Raw genomic sequence first — 17,935 nt, forward strand, 5'->3', positions numbered from 1 at the left:
AAAGCAACTGACAGTAAGAGGGGAGGTACAGAGGTAGACTATGAGACACATGCCAAAGACCTGAATGTCACTGGAAAGTTTGATGGCAGTGAGCTCCAAAAGATTCAGGGGAATAGTTGGGACTCAGGTCTGTATAGATTGGAGAAGAGAGTTTGTGAGAAAACAGATGACCAAAGAGGAGTCTCTGTGGGTGGGAGCCCGAAATAACATGCTCAAGGCCCTGGTTGGTCCTGGGGGCCTGGACTTGGCTCCAGTCTGGTCAAAGCTTCCAAAGTATGGTTATGGCAGCTTTACACTAGCTTTTTAGATAAGTACTATGACGTTGTGAGGCAATGATTTCATTAGTCTACCAGAGAGATGCTTAGCTATCTTTTTTTAAACTGTAAGCTGTAATATTCTCATAAAACAGGCATCCAATATATCTTTTGATGATCAATGACTGCTCTTGTCACAATAAACAATCGTATTTCTCTCTATAGTTGCAAATACCTTAGTAATTTTCTATTTCTTAAGAGATTTTATTTATTTATTTGACAGAGAAGGGGAGAGAGAGAGAGAGAGAGAGAGAGAGAGAGAGAGAAAGCACAAGAAGAGGGAGCAGGAAAGGGAGAAGCAGGGAGACCAATGTGAGATTGATCCCCGGACCCGAAGATCATGATCTGATCTGAAGGCAGATGCTTAACTGACTGAGCCACCCAAGCACCCCAGTAATTTTCAAACAAAATAAAGATTTGTTAAAGTGCTTTGTATTTTACTGTTTATGACGGCAGAGAGAAAGCATTCACCAAGTTCTTACAGCAGGAGGTCAGTAATGTTCAAGAGAAGAGAGTAAGATAGAAAAATTAGAATAGTCCAGTAGAGTTCAACATGCCCATACTCTCCCAGGATATGCTGACCTGGTCCCATGGGAGATGAAAATATTTTCCCTTTCCCTTCTCTTAATCACTACCTGAGGCAGGCTATCAACAGTAATAGAAGTTATCTCAGGTATGTTTCTGGAGAAAAAAGTTGACAACAAGGAGCAGTATAGGGTACTTTGATGGGATATTAAGGAAATACATTAAGGAAACAAAAGTATATCCTTTTGTAGAAATATTAGGTTACGAATTCAATGAATTAAGATTATGTTTCTTACTGTCTACTGAAAACCAGGAGTATTTCAACTTCAACCATAACTGACCAAGGACATAGGGAAAGTGTTTATTCTAAATTGATGTTTGTTAGAATGCATAAATATAAAAGGGTGACATTTTTTTGTGCTGATCTTTTAAAATAATGCAGCATTGCTCTAACCATAGGCCAGCTGCCTCAAATTCAGCACTGTGAGTTACTGACACCAGCATTTAACTATTTAACTAGTGAGGTGGTTACTCCACTTCCTGAAAGCAGTAAGGATTGGGAGAGGCCGTGATTATGGCAACCATTTTGGAGAACAGTAATAAGTGGTATCTGTATGTTGCGTATTGGCTGGTCAGAATATTGAAACAACAGGTTTTTACCATGTTTCAAGAAAGTTAATAAAGTTATGTTCTAAAAGTGGCAGTTCTGGGGTGCCTGGGTGGCTCAGTGGGTTAAGACTCTGCTTTTGGCTCAGGTCATGATCTCAGGGTCCTGGGATAGAGCCCCACATCGGGCTACCTGCTCTTCAGGGAGCCTGCTTCCCCCCGCCCCCCTCTCTGCCTGCCTCTCTGTCTACTTGTGATCTCTCTCTCTCTGTTGAATAAATAAAATCTTTATCTATCTATCTATCTATATAAAGTGGCAGTTCTGTCAGGAAAAGAGTGGGGAGGATTTTCGGAGTTAAAAACAAAAGAAGTCAACAGCCAAACACATTGAGGACCCATTCTGACAGTCCCAGTGATGCTGCTCTGTGGGAGAAAGGAGTTTGACTGATTCTTAGACCAACTGTCAATTCCATGAGTTGACAGGAACGAGCAGCGGTGTGAACAATGTGCCAAGGACACTCTCTTTAGTAATCACTGTTGTCAGTAAGGATAGCTGCCACAATGTCAGTTTTAAAGAAGAGATGGTGAATGTTAAAATGAGAAATAAAGATTCATAAGAATCATAAGAATTCCTCAAAAATGGGAAAGATTCATAAGAACTCTGCAAAGTCAAAGAGAAGTCCTCATTTTCTCTCTTACAACAATGTGGATTTTTCTTATTTCCTAAATAGCTAATATGAAAATAGTGAGCAAATTCATATTACTGTTTATATGTCTAAGCTTTATAACTCTGACCTTCTGATTTGATCAGAATACTTCTTGTTCATTGATAGCTTTTTTTCTTCTTTTTCCATTAAATTTAAAATAAGACAACTGCTAGGATTATTGAAACAAAAACCCCAAATAATTTGTTTTCAGAAATATCTAGTTGAACTTTTATTAAACTTTTAAGAAAAGGAGGATATCCCTTCATATACTAGTCTACAAAATCTCAGTATTTAAAAGGTCAATGTTAAGAATATCTGAAGCCTATGGGACGCTTGGGTGGCTCAGTTGGTTAAGCAGCTGCCTTCGGCTCAGGTCATGATCCCAGCGTCCTGGGATCGAGTCCCACATCAGGCTCCTTGCTCGGCAGGGAGCCTGCTTCTCCCTCTGTCTCTGCCTGCCATTCTGTCTGCCTGTGCTCGCACTCACTCCCTCTCTCTCTCTGACAAATAAATAAAATCTTTAAAAAAAAAAGAAAGAAAGAAAGAATATCTGAAGCCTAGATTTTCTTAATGTTTTATCCTGTATATTCTCACACTAATATTTTATTAATATTTCTTCTTCCTCTTCTATGCCTTGTGTTCTTCCTGTTAACTAGTCATAGTTATTCTGTCATATCTGATAACAGTTTAGGTATTTGAAAAAATGAATGTATACAAACAAAAGATTAAATTGGTACTCCTTTTTTTTACACAGTACACAGAAATCAACTCAAAATGGATTAAGGACTTATAGTAAAACCTGAAACTATAAAACCGGAAGAAAATATACAGGAAAAGCTTTTTGATTGGTCTTAGCAATGATTTCTAAGATTTGACACCAAAAGCATAAGCAATGAAATAAAAATTAGACAAGTGGAACTACATCAAGCTAGAAAGCTTCTGCACTGCAATGGAAACAATAGTATGAAAAGGGAACCAAGGGAGTGGGAGAAAATATTTAAACCATCCATATGATAAGGGTTCTATGCTCACAATATATAAGAATCTCTTACAATGCAATAGCGAAAAGACAATCTGATTTTAAAATGGGCAAAGAGGGGGCACCTGGGTGGCTCAGTGGGTTAAGCCTCTGCTTTTGCTTGGGTCGTGATCTCAGGGTCCTGGGATTGAGCCCTACATCAGGCTCTTTGCTCAACAGGGAGCCTGCTTCCTCATCTCTCTCTCTGCCTGCCTGCCTCTCTGCCTACTTGTGATCTCTGTCAAGTGAATAAATAAAATCTTGAAAAAAAATGGGCAAAGGGGTTGAATAGACATTTCTCTAAAGAAGATATACAAATGGCCACTAGTTAGATGAAAGAGCGCTCAACATCACTGATCTCAGGAAAATGCAGATCAAAATCACAATGAGATACCATCTCACAACTGTTAGGATGGGTATTATAAAAACAACAACACAAAAGGTAAGTATTTCAAGGATGTAGAGAAACTGAAATACTTATATAACGGTAGGAATGTAGAACAATTCAGCCACTAGTGCTTGAGGGAGACAGTATGAGGTTTCCCCTCAAATTAAAAAGTGAACATATGACAGAGCAATTCTATTTCTGGGTATGTATCTTAACTGAAATCAGGATTTCAAAGCGATATCGACACTCCCATGTAGCATTATTCACAATAGCCAAGATATGTAAACAACTCAAGTGTTCATTGGTAGATGAATGGAGGAGAATGCTATATTCATACAATGGAATATTTTTTTTTAAAGATTTTATTTATTTATCAGAGAGAGAGAGGGGGAGAGAGTGAGCACAGGCAGACAGAATGGCAGGCAGAGGCAGAGGGAGAAGCAGGCTCCCTGCCGAGCAAGGAGCCCGATGTGGGACTCGATCCCAGGACGCTGGGATCATGACCTGAGCCGAAGGCAGCTGCTTAACCAACTGAGCCACCCAGGCGTCCCCATACAAGGGAATATTATTCACAGATTTAAAAAAGAAAGATATCATACCATTTGTGGCAACATGGATAAACCTAGATTACATTACGCTAAGTGAAATAAACCAGTCACAGAAAGATAAATACTGCATGGTTCCACTTACATGAGGTGCCTATTTAAAATAGTCATGGAAGCATAGAATAGAATGGTGATTGTCAGAGGCTGAGGGGAGGGGGCAATGGGGAGTTGTTGCTCAACGGTAATAAATTTTCTCTTCTGCAAGGTGAATGAGTTCTAGAGATCCCTTATACAACATAGTACCTATAGTAGACAACATGATATTCTGCACTTAAAATGTGTTAAAAGGGTAGTTCTCATGTTAAATGTTCATACCACAAATCAAACACATAAAAAACAAAACCACAAAAAAAAACCACAGGAAAATTGATGGAGGTATTGGGTATGTTTAGTAAGTTGACTGTGGTTATGATATGGGCATATGCATACGTCCAATTTCATTAAAAGGATGCCTGGGTGGCTCAGTTGGTTGGACGACTGCCTTCGGCTCAGGTCATGATCCCGGAGTCCCGGGATTGAGTCCCGCATCAGGCTCCCAGCTCCACGGGGAGTCTGCTTCTCTCTCTGACCTTCTCCTCGCTCATGTTCTCTCTCACTGTCTCTCTCTCAAATAAATAAATAAAATCTTTAAAAAAATTATATAAAAAAATGCTCAATTTTTTGTATATCAGTTGTATCTCAATTAAACTTTTAAAAGATAAATGGCTTGAGGTAGGTTATATCGCCGAGAAAATTGTTCATTAGTTATACAGAAAGTGTGTTACATAATCACTTGATTAGTGTTGGTGGAGAAGGAGACTCTAATTTCTGGGTGACTTTTACTATAAGCATAATTCCTCAGCCTTAATTCTCCTTTTCCACACAATGTGTGTGGAATTTCCTTCCACAGAATTTCCTTCTGATTCACTAGTCTTCTAGTCCATTGATTATCTCTTTCTGGACTGTTTAAAATTTATCAGTGAGGTCCCAGAAAAAGCGAGCAGATAAATTGCTGTCCTGTGTGAGTTTGCAAAATGGAAAGGGAATTCTTGTCCATTTTAGGTTTAGTTTTAGGGTAGTGCTAGTCTCATTCTATTTACCATTTTATCATTACCTATCCACTTTCGTATGGATTCTAGCTGGAGAAAATGATTCATTTTAGAAGTTGTGGAATAATTTGGGCTGGGAATAAAAGGGACCCTTTCCTCTCTATTTTCTATCATGAAGGGGGGAATATAACCACATTTTCCCTCAAAACTAATATAAAATTTTAGATGTATTGGGCAGTTGGGAAATCATATCCCTAATTGTTATTAGGCTTCAGTTTTGGTTCCTGGTCATTTAAGTAACATTACCCTGGCTTTGATGATGGTGGGCCGAGGATCCAAGATGCCCTGCATCTTTCTCAGTGCAGGCACAACAAAGAGATTGCAGGTGACCACAGCTGACACAGGATTTCCTGAAAGTCAACCAAGCAGTTATTTATAGTATACATACAAAGATTTGTCAAATAATTCTGTCTATACCTTCATTCATCATAAAGAGTGAGGTGACTAACCACTAGTCTTCCTCTTCTACATCCCCAAGGACTCTAGAATAGAGCCACAATCAACCAAATGCCACAGAACGTGTAAACATGAAGTCTACCAGTGAAATGCAGAAATTTCTGATTCCCAGAAGCCGTTTACACCATTTATTTCCACTTTTCTGAGAACTACACATTGAAAGCCATTACCAATTTTGATAAATTTTAAAGCAGATTCTACTTGCTGTTTTTTAAGATGTTTTAAAATTGCCATAGTAATACATGCTCAGGACAAAAACATTTAGAAATAGGTTAAGCATAAAGAAATGTATCTATAATCCCCCCTCTACCCAGAAATTTCTTTATATTAAAAAAAAACAAACTAAATGATTTAAGACACAAAGGACTTGAAGATAAATACTGTTATGGACTGAATTGTGTCCCTACAAATTCATATCTTGAAGTTTAGCACCCAATATAACTGTATTTGTAGATACTAGGGCCTTTAAAGAGGTAATCAAAGTTAAATGAGGTTTAAAGGTGAGGTCCTAGTCCAATGAGACTGGTGTCTGTATAAAAAGAGGGAGAAACACCTCGAGTGCACATACACAGAAGAAAAGTCACATAAGGACATGGTGAGAAGGTGTCCATCTGCAAGCCAGGAAGAAAGACTAAACAGAAACCAGCTTTGCCGGCATCTTGGTCTTAGACTTTCAGTCTCCAGAAGTGTGAAAAAATATATTATCTGTTGTTTGAGCTATTTGGTCTGTGATACTCTGTTATGGCAGCCTTAGCAGACTAATAAAAATACCAAATTCTTTTAAAGTTATAATAAAAAACTGGAGTTCCTGGGTGGTACAGTCAGTTAAGCACCTGACTCTTTGTTTTTGGCTTAGGTTGTGATTTTGGGGTTGGGGGTTCGAACCCCATATCTGGCTGCGTGCTCAGTGTGGAGTCTGCTTGAGACTCTCTCCCTCTCCCTCTGCCCTTGTTCTCCCTTGCTCTTTCTCTCTCTCAAATAAATTAATCTTAAAAAAAAGTTGTAAGAAAAATTTGAGGAATTCAGTTGTACCTTTCCAAGAAGAAATCTGTGTGTGTCATGCACTTTCAAGGAAGAAAGAGTAGGCTATGAAAAAAAACGTGCTGAGAATCACAGATTTAGTTTCTTGTGTGGTACTGTTAACTAAATAAACTGAGCAACACTTTTTTGTTCAGGGAAAGTACCAAACCTTTCAGAATCTAATTTTACTCTTCCACAAAATGAAGTAGATACATAAATCTTTTAAACTGCTTTAAAAGTTATCAAGATTAATAATGGCTTTGAATATAATCATGGAAAGCAGATTATATTTATGATTATATTTATATATATATTTATATATAAATATATATATTTATATTTATATAAATTTATATAATATATATATTTATATATTTATGATTATATTTAATCATGAATTTCAGAATCCTTTTAAAAGGAACCACTTTACTGGTTCCACAATCTGAACATCTGGGTTATTGCTGCCCTCTTTTGGTTCATTCAGGTTGGGCAGAGAAAATTTTAAGTGAAAGTAGCAATTTGAAAATAGGTTATTTAATTATCATTTCTTTGGCAAATCAAGTTTAGAAGTAACAGCAAAATAGGCTTCCACTGTAACATTGTTTCTTTGTTTAGAGGTCAAATCATATCTTCTGAAGACAGAGTAAGTCTTGTGTAGGCAAAATGAAGTCAGGAAAAGGACCACATTTTTTTTTTTCAGAGTACATAAGTATATGTGTGTGTGTGTGTGTATATATATATATATACATACATATGTATATATATATATCTCCTTGGGGCCTTTATTAGGGCCTTTAATATATATATTATATATATTATTATATTATAATTATTATATTGTTATATATTATTATAATTATTATACTATACTGTAGATACATTTTTAAGGACTAATTTAAGGACTAATTTACTTACATGTCTTCTCTCTTAAAATTTCTTATGGGATAGAAATCTAATCTCTTTTATGCTTATACATAGGAACTTTAAAAATGCTTTCAAAACTCAATACTCAAAAAAAAGCTTTTCAAATTTTTCTGCCTGCCTTCCTTTCTTTATACTCTATTTTGAATTTAGTTAATATGAAAAGCAGATAAATATCCCAAAGTCACAATATTTGTGCATTTGAAAGGAATAAGCAGGTTATTTTCTGAAGGAATCTGTGCCAAGAAACAGAGAATGGAACACTGCTACAGATCAGAAGATAATTTTACAAGCTGAAAAAATAACAAGGAGGCATACAAAACTTCTAAATTGCTTTAGAATTTATCAAGATTGGTAATGACTTAAAAAGCATGGCTTTAACTGTAAGCCAAAATCAATAAAAATTAAAATTGGAAGTCTTTATAAATGGAAACACTTTGCTTTTTCTACAATTTGAACATATGAGTTTCTGCTCACATGGGAGCAAGCCTGGGGACAGTGATGTGGTCAGACTGATGATGGCTGGGATTCGGCTGAGAAGCACCAGCACTATCAGTCCCTCCTTCCGTATTGCCTCCTGGCCCCATTCCAAATCGGGAAAGGACCAAAGGCAGCTTTATATTTTTTTGCTCTAGTATTTACTCGTATAGTTGATTCAAGGATGTTTGGACCTCTGAACACAATACTGCTACTATGGGAGGTGACTAGACTGCTAACTTTGACCAATTTTCTGTAAGAAAAAGCAGGTACCCCCAGAAGGATCTAGGGAGAGCTAACATTTGATTATCATCTTAGGGTTTGGAATATACATTGAGAGATACTGTTTAATTTGACCTTTACACCAATCCTACAGAGCAGATTTCAGCCCTGTTTTATAGGTGAAGAAATAGCTTCAAAGAAGTTAAGTGATTTGTCCAAGGTCATACATAAGTAAAGCTGGGTCTTGAGCCAGGTCTTTAAGATTCAAAATCAAATGCTCCGAGAGGGATTCAAAAAGATTTTGATCATTTTTCCAGAAAAAGCAAAAGAAACAATTTTAATTATTCTTACCTGGTAGTGCAAAGATTATTTTTCTTACACCATCAATATCCAAAGTTGCAAATGTTGTTGGCAGGCTAGAGAATAAAAGAGGTTATTTGTTAGTGACTGCTAAGTAACATGACGAGTAAATTAAATACTTTAGTTTTCTTGCTACGTGGCTCTGCATATAGGATATTTATCATATGAAAGTATTCTTTTTTTCTGTCAACTCTTCCCTAAGTCTTTATACCCTGAAGTTTCAAGAGCATTTAAATTAATTTGTTTTTAGTATCTTCTGTTTTCAAGTAACCAAACTTCTTGGTGTTCTGTAGCTTACTTTCTTCCCCCTTCCTGTTAGTGCCAGAGAAGTGTATCTCAAATCCCGGAGTTTCTCCACCCCTCTGGCTAATAATGTCTATATTGTTTTTGCTGGAGAATGAAGAACATCATTCTTATTATCAGAAGACTACCTGGTAATACATGTCTATCAGATAAATGCCTGCTGTTCAAGATGATTATTCCTCAACCTTTTAAAACTATACTCAGCAATAAGCATAAAAACTGGCCTCCTATGAAGGTAATTTTTTGAAATGTTAAAATAAATAAAATATCATGACTAGAACAAAATTAAAACAACAGTAATTAAAAATATTTTCAAAATATACTTCCTCAAGATTCTGACACGGATCTTATCTGATATGAATCCTTATCATGGGGGTGTGTGGGAAGGGATGAGTGTGAGTGGCACAGAGTGGGCGGGCAGTCAAAAATAGTGAATTTTCTTTTCTTATTGACTATATTTTATATGAACTTCCAGCTAAAAATTTCATTATACTAATGAAACTTGAGCATTACAGAATCCTTAGGGAATCTAAAATTTCCATGTAGTTGAAAAATTATCTTTTTAAGTACTTAAATTGTTTTAATTTTTATTATTTTATTTATTATTTATATTTATTTATATATTTATTATTATTATATTTATCATTTTATTTTATTATTTTATTATTTTTTCAGCGTAACAGTATTCACCACACCCAGTGCTCCATGCAATCTGTGCCCTCTCCAATACCCACCACCTGGATCCCCCAACCACCCACCCCCGCCCCTTCAAAACCCTTAGATTGTTTTTCAGAGTCCATAGTCTCTCATGGGTCACCTCCCCTTCCAATTTCCCTCAACTCCCTTCTCCCCTCCATCTCCCTTTGGAGATATTTGCAGCTTGGTCTTTCAAATATGGACCACTCATACCTTTTGGAATAATCCGATAAACATTGCATTTTTTTTTTTAAAGATTTTATTTATTATTTATTTGTCAGAGAGAGAGGGAGAGAGAGCGAGCACAGGCAGACAGAGAGGCAGGCAGAGGCAGAGGGAGAAGCAGGCTCCCTGCCGAGCAAGGAGCCCGATGTGGGACTCGATCCCAGGACGCTGGGATCATGACCTGAGCCGAAGGCAGCTGCTTAACCAACTGAGCCACCCAGGCGTCCCAACATTAGCATTTTTTGATGACTTGAAACCATCATTAAGTTAGTTGTTTATTTGTTTGCTTGTTTTGAGAGAGAGAGAAAGAGAGAGAGAGCAGGGTCAGGGGCAGGGGAGGGGCAGAGGAAGAGAGAGAATCTTAAGCAGGCTCTACCTTCAGCATGTAAGCCCAAGGTGGGGTACAATCTCACAACCCTGAGATCATGGCCTGGACCTAAATCAAGAGTTGGATGCTTACCTGACTGAACCTCCCAAGAGCTCCCATCATTACTAATTTATTCTTCTCTGCTACACTAAAGTGACATTGGGTCACAAGGGTGTGTTATGTATTGTTTTTACCTCTAAACCATAACTCTACATTACACACTGCACTTCTTGTTTCTTTTTTCCCCCTAGTTTTTTTCTGTGGCTCCCCTTAACGCTAGACTCTGTCATCTGAGCCCTTAAAGCTGACTTTAGGGGGCGCCTAAGTGGCTCAGTCATTTAAGCAGCTGATTCTTGATTTTAGCGCAGCTCATGATCTCAGGGTTGTGAGATGGAGCCCCTTGTTGGGCTCTGTACTGGGCATGGAACCTGCTTAAGATTCTCTCTCTCCCTCTCCCTCTGCCCCTCCCCACACTCCCTCTCTTAAAAAAGAAAAAAAAAAAAGCTGGCTTTAGGTTTGGGAACCAAGAACAGTAGTAATAATTATATTGTCAGAATAATAATAATATGTTACTATTTTTAAAGAAACATCTGCATTACATCCATTATTTCATTTTAACTCTCACAACAATCCCATGAGGTGACAATTATCATCCCATTTTATAGATGAGACAACAGACTCAGAGAGATTAAGAAATTTGTTCCAAATCTCCTAGCTACTAGGTGACGAAACAAAGATTTGAACCAAGATTTCCCTAACTTTATGGCTCATAATTAGATAAGGCCCTTAGGAGGTTTGCTGTGAAGTGTTAGTATGTATACTTTGTAACATCTATTTTTGGCTACTCTGAGACCTCTTTTGGTTTACTTTCTGATTCTTTGCTGTGTTTTAGAAAAACTAGATTAGATTATCATATCAATTTATGACTAGGTTATTTGGCCATGACTGTTACTATGTGATGAAAATAATTTCCAAGACACACCCTTGGTAACAGCTATGCTCACTGCAGGTGACCCACAGATATTGTGATTGGTAGTCCTGACTGATAATACTCCAAATCCAAATGTTTTTTTGAGTATCTCTCTGTCTAAAATGAAAGAGGTTAATTACATTCTTAATGCACCATATGTGGGAAGAGCAAAGCTAAATTGTTCTTGAGCTTTTTATATTTCTTCTTGTTCTACTATTAAGGAGCAATTACCTTTAAATTCTTCTCATCTTTAGACAGGTATAAATTCTGGCCAAGTAAAGGAAGCCCATTTAAACTTCTAAACCATTTTATTATAGCAAACTAACACATATAATAACAGTGAGGAGGGAATGCATTACACTTCCCTTCTGCTATATTTAAAGCCAATTTAAATCACCTTTTGCATCTTGCAGACAGGTTCTGTGATTTCTCAAAAGGTACTCATTTAAAAAGATTCTATTACAACAAAATATTTTATCATGCATTGTATCATGAGTGTCCTATTGCTAGACTGTGAAGCTTTTGTTTAAGTTCTGGAAAGCCATTTCCTTGGAACAGAGCACCTATTCAGTTTTCCTCTTGAGATCAGAATGTAATAGCATTTATACAATGACTGAAGTCAAACAGTGTAATGATTTTAAGGGGGGAAAATAAACATTAGGAACTGATGGGCCTTAATGAGTGGTAAAAAATAAACTGAAAATAAAAATAGTACCAAAATTATATATATCACAGATGCTGAGATTAATTTAAATAATAGATATTTTAAATAATTCTCTTCTAATTCTCTCTGCCCCCTCGCCCTTCTTTAAAATAAATAAGTAAATAAATCTTAAAAAAAACCCACCCACAAATAATTCTCCTCTACAGATGAGGGCAACTAATATCAATTTCCTTTTCACTGTAAAAAAGAATAGCCAATTCAATTTCTGAGGTTAGTGAGAAGCACATTGACAGGCTTTTGGGATGTCTCCTCTGTATTCCAATTGAACTAGTACTGCCTATAGTGGCAGAAAAAAAAGCCCGTGCACTCACAGTACAGTAATATTTGCTTAAAACAAAATATTCTTTAAGAAAAAAAAAGGGGGGGGACGCCTGGGTGGCTCAGTGGGTTAAAGCCTCTGCCTTCGGCTCAGGTCATGATCCCAGGGTTCTGGGATCGAGCTCCGCATCGGGCTCTCTGCTCCGCAGGGGGCCTGCTTTCTCCCCCCCCCCTCTCTGCCTACTTGTGATTTCTCTCTGTCAAATAAATAAAATCTTTAAAAAGAAAAAAAAATTATTTGAGAGAGAGAGAGAGAGTGAGAAGTGGTAGGAGCAGAGAATCTCAGCAGATTCCCTGCTGAGTGTGGAGCCCAATGTGGGGCTTGATCCCAAGACCCTAAGATCATGACCTGAGCTGAAATCAGCAGTCAGATGCTTCACTGTCTGAACCGCCCAGGTGTTTCAAGACAAAATATTCTTAATGAGAATGGTCCAAATCTAATAGTTTCAATAATAAATGGGCTTTGTTAGGAGTAGTAATATTGGGGCAACTACAGAAATATAATGTCAAGAATTCTAAATTCTATCTAATTGTGCAGAAGACTTTAGGGTTAATCTTAACTTCATACTTCAATGGCAAAATCATGGTGGTAAAGCCTTATCTCTGTCCTAGACCTGATGAGAGGTACCCAATAAATCTGGGAGGTTAGGAAGGCTGGCTTGACACTTAAAAAAGTTTTTTGGAATTTACTGATAAATTACTTACATAACAAATATTAAGTCTCACATCTACTCTCTCTTCAGGTTCACATGAGCACCCATCAGAGTATAGTTCTGAACTAAACCATTATTTACTATTGTCCTTGACAGTACGGAAGTGTGTTTAAATAGTCAATGAAAGATTTATAGAGTAGTAGGGGTCTAAACAGGTGAACTATTGCTTAAAGACATGGCCATACATATTTCAACACCAATGTTTGGCATTATTTGAGGATTTACAACTGAGTATAGGACCTCCATCAGTACTTTAGGAGTTGTGCCAGATCTTGGAATGTAGTTATTTTTTTTTCTCCATGGAGATAGTAAGAAACAATATGAAACACTACTTTTGAAGTATTTTTGCAAAGGAAAAAAAAAAGAGTCTGAACGTAACCAAGCTTTTAGATCAAACTTCTACTCTGTAGAATATACTAGAAAAAGAGAGGAACAAGTTAACCATCACCACAAGGAAGTGATTACTCAAATCCATTCATAAGGACAAATGATGCAGTTTCTTCAGCAAGTCAATGGCATGACAAAAAAAGGAGGTTGGAGGTAAATGTTATTATGTAATAAAGATTTAACAACAAATACAGTGAATGGACATGACCTAAATTCTAATTCAAATAAAACATGTAAGAAGGCATTCTTTTTCTTGACATTTGGGAGAATTTTGAATATGATCAGGGTATCAGATGATAATAAGTTATTCTTATTTATTTTGTTAGGTGAAAAATACCATTGTGATTACACAAGAGAATGCTGCTGTTATTATTACTTGAGATTTATACCAAAATGACATTGTAGAATTTGCTTTAAAATAATCCAAAACAACCCCCCCAAAACAAAAAAACACTAAACAATCTAGTACCTTGTCCCTTTAAAAAGGCGAGGAAGGGGACTGATAAAACAGTTATGGAAAAATGGTGATAGTTCCTCCTCCATGGAGGTTTCATTGTACTACCTACTTTCGTGCATTTTGAGAATTTTTTTCTTTTTAAAAAGATTTTATTTATCTGATCCAATTTTAGTATACGTGCTGCTAAAGCGAGCACAAGATTTTATTTATACAAGAGAGAGAAAGCACTAGAGGGGCAAGGGTCAGAAAGAAAAGCAGACTCCCTGCTGAGCAGGGAGTTGCAGGATTCTGGGATCATGATCTGAGCTGAAGGGAGACACTTAACTGACTGAGCCACCCAGATGCCAGCCACATTTTTAGAATTTTCATACTAGAATGTTTTTAAAATGAGAGAAGGAAGCACTACGAAGATAAAGAGAAATAGAAAGAAGGAACTAGACATGGGAACTAAAGAGGTTTGGAAAGTTGCTTTGCTTCATTTATTATAAACCCATGTGATTTATAAGGAAGATGAATTCCCATTTGAGATAGGAGCTAGACTTGGCAAGGAATTCTAATAGTATAATATTTCTTTTATTAGAGCAAATAATCCATAATAGAAAATATAAGAAGAAAAAAAAATAAGAAAATGTAAGAAGAAAGCATTTAAAACTTTGTTAGTTAAAGCAAGCCAAACCAACCCCATATATGAGATAGTAAGATTATTTTCATACCCTGGTTTCATAAAAACCCTGCCAAAATGGATCTGAGCATGAAGATCAATGTCCAGCACCTGCTTGAGATAGTCCTGCAAATATGAAAAACAATCACTTTATTTTCAAACATTCTTGTATCAGACTTTCAAAACTTCACATGAAAATAAAATGAACTTGTAAGACTGAAATGAAAAGAAACATTTTAATGAAGTTGATTAACCTAAGGCAAATTCCTTCATTTCTTCATTCCCGTCATTCACTTATTCTTTAATAAATACTTATTGAGTACCTAGTATATACCGAGTACTAATCTAGGTATAGGGGAAGATAGGCTTGAACAAAGAGAAAATGTCCCTGCTTTCATAAAAAATACATTCTAGTGGAAGTACTTAGATAATAAACCAAATAACTACATTACTTGATGGGTTATTGTTTCTCTTTTAATACAGAATTTTGTTTGAGAAAGGATGTTAACAAATAAGAAGCTTAAGAAGTTGTGCTGTGTCAAGAGAGTCACATTATTCTCCTTTATGGACTTCAAGTAATGTACACATTCCTCAAGGAATCTAAATAAGTCATCTAAAATTAAAAAAAAAACAAACAAACCAGGGAGGGAGTTCTAAACTAGAAAGTCAAGGGAGTTTAATTGTTTTTTTTTTTTTTTTAAAGATTTTATTTATTTATTTGAGAGAGAGAGAGTGTGAGAGAGAGCATGAGCGAGGAGAAGGTCAGAGAGCGGAGCAGACTCCCCATGGAGCTGGGAGCCTGATGTGGGACTCGATCCTGGGACTCCAGGATCACGCCCTGAGCCGAAGGCAGTCGTCCAACCAACTGCGCCACCCAGGCGTCCCGGGAGTTTAATTGTTTTTATCTGCCAACAAAAGTTACAACTAATCCACAGTGGTTTGAAAAAACCTGACCTTTGGAAATGAAAGACAACATTGCCATGCAATTGGTTTTGTAGACATAAAGAAAAAAATTGCAGTCCTAAAAATTTCTCAACCCCTAGGTCTATTGCTGAGTTTCCTGTTCATTAATCTAAGACACCCACTAAAAATTTAAATATTTCACAAGCTTGGGATACTTTATTTTAAAAATCTGTTCCCTTCTATTTCCACAACCTCAGCCAACTTGTATTATTGAATCATCTCACTTGTATTATTGAAATTGGTCTCTCTGCCAATAGTCCTGCCTTCCTCCAATTCATTCCCCCCATACCAGAAAGAGAGATCTCTTGAAAAGAAGTCTGATCAAGCCACCATATAATACATCAAAACTTCCTGTTTTCCAGGAAAAAGTCTCATCTTTTTAATATCATATCTATGATTCTCATATTTTCTAGCCCCCTTTTAACAATCATTGCTCTCTCATGAGGCAATCCTCTTCCCATCCACTCCCATTCCTCTTTCTCAATCTCAATCTCTCTCTCTTTCTCCCTCCTCAACCTCCTTTCTCTCTCTCTCTCTCCATTCTAGCAAGACTATATCACTTTAAGTTTCTAAGACTTTCTTGCCCTCAGTCTCTGAAAATGCTTTTCCTTCCTTCTGGAATACTCTTTGTTTCTATGTTCATCTCTCCAACCCTTATCTCAGTCTCAGTCTTTTCTCAGCCTCCTCTTAATTCACAAGACTGGATCATAGATCACTTATCTTTATTTTGAGGCTATATTAACAGATGTAAATTTAGAGTTATATTTTTCTGATAAATCAATCCATTTAAATATATGAAATGTCCCTCCTAATATCTTGTAATCCTTTTCACCTTAATTTTCTCTGATATCGATAAAGCCACACCAGCTTTCATTGTAACTTTTTTTTACTCTTTTATGTTCAATTTGCTGTGTCTTTCTATTTAAGATGGGTCTTTTATTGCCATTTTTACAATCAAATTTTTACAAAGACAAATTATTGTCTTTTTACAATCCAGATGACAAGTTTTAATTGGAGGACTTAGTCCATTTACATTTAATATAATTTCTGCTGTATTTGGGCTTAAAACTATCACCCTACTATTTATTTTCTATTTGTCACTTCTGTTTTTATTTCATTTTTTCTTCTTTTATGCTTTTTGAATTCATCTTTTTTTGTTATTTTAATTTCTCTTCTATTAGCTTGTTACACATTCATTTATTACTATTTTTAGTGGTTATTTCAGAGATAACAATATGCATTCTTGACTTATTATAGTCCACTATAATTTGATATTTTTATTACTTCCCATACAATGCATGAACCTTAAATCAGTTAACTCCATTCATTCCTGTTTTTTGTGGTATAATGTACATATAGTCTACATACATTTAAAGTATGTGTGTTTATATGTGTGTGTATATATATTTAACTATTATATATATTTCTATATATGTTATACAGACAAGATACACTCTATATTTATAATTTAATATACAATGTTTATATATAAACATATTTTAACCTCATAAGATATTATTATTTTATACAATCAACACCCATTTACCTTTAACCACATATTAACACTTTCTTTTGGTTTTTAAAATCCTTTCTGGATTTCTGTACCTCCACAACCTTTCTTTTCTTTTTTTTTTAATTTAACTAATTTTAATTTAAAAGTTAAAAATATATTATGGTAAAAATGTAAACAAATAGAATGGTATAAAATAAAATTTTAAGCTCATCCTTCTCATCACTGCTAAACTTGTCTATGCATACACAAACTTTTTTTTGAATGCACGTGAGAGAATAATTTACAAGCTGTTTTGCAACTTGCTTTTCTACCCAAAGGAATATCTAGGACACTTCATTAGCTAACACCTCCAATTTTAAATGGCTACATTATAATCAAAATACAGTAACTTAACCCATTGGTAGGATCTGATTACCTATGTTCTGTCTCTCTCTCTTTCTTGTTTAAACAGCCAATATCTTTTTATTTCCTCCACAATCTTTCTGACTAAAAAAATTCCCTTTAGTATAGCTGTGCTCAGTTTTTATTTGGCTGAAAATGTCTTTATTTTATCTTCATTTTTTAAAGTACTTTAAAAGAAGATTTTATTTATTCATTTGACAGACAGAGATCACAAGTAGGCAGAGAGGCAGGCAGGGGGGCGGGGGGAGGGAAGCAGGCTCCCTGCTGAGCAGAAAGCTCAATGCAGGGCTCAATCCCAGGACCCTGGGAACACGACCTGAGCCAAAGGCATAGGCTTTAACCCACTGAGCCACCCAGGCACCCCTAAGGTACTTTTTGTTGTATATACAGTTCTACACCAGCCCTTATTTTCTTTCATCACTCTACCAATGCTATGCCATTGCTTTCCGAGTTTCATCATATCTTATCATTTGTTAGTTTTATTTTTGGTCCTTTGGAGGTAATGTATCCTTCTGGCAAGACTTTTTCT

At 36.1% G+C, this 17,935-nt stretch overlaps 1 protein-coding gene across 12 annotated transcripts in view; it reads right to left on the minus strand.

Annotated features, from left to right (window-relative positions):
• Positions 1 to 17,935, minus strand: part of GPHN (gephyrin) — a 641,743-nt gene that overhangs the window by 7,289 nt on the left and 616,519 nt on the right. For all 12 annotated transcript variants that reach the window (XM_044231062.1, XM_044231066.1, XM_044231068.1 and 9 more), the window contains 3 exons: positions 14,581 to 14,654; positions 8,699 to 8,763; positions 5,498 to 5,601 (listed from right to left, as the gene is read on the minus strand). In XM_044231062.1, the coding sequence (XP_044086997.1) occupies positions 5,498 to 5,601; positions 8,699 to 8,763; positions 14,581 to 14,654 (243 nt within the window). The remainder of the gene's footprint in view (positions 1 to 5,497; positions 5,602 to 8,698; positions 8,764 to 14,580; positions 14,655 to 17,935) is intronic.

The sequence above is a fragment of the Neovison vison genome, chromosome 13 (assembly GCF_020171115.1).
Source record: "Neovison vison isolate M4711 chromosome 13, ASM_NN_V1, whole genome shotgun sequence".
NCBI lineage: Eukaryota > Metazoa > Chordata > Mammalia > Carnivora > Mustelidae > Neogale > Neogale vison.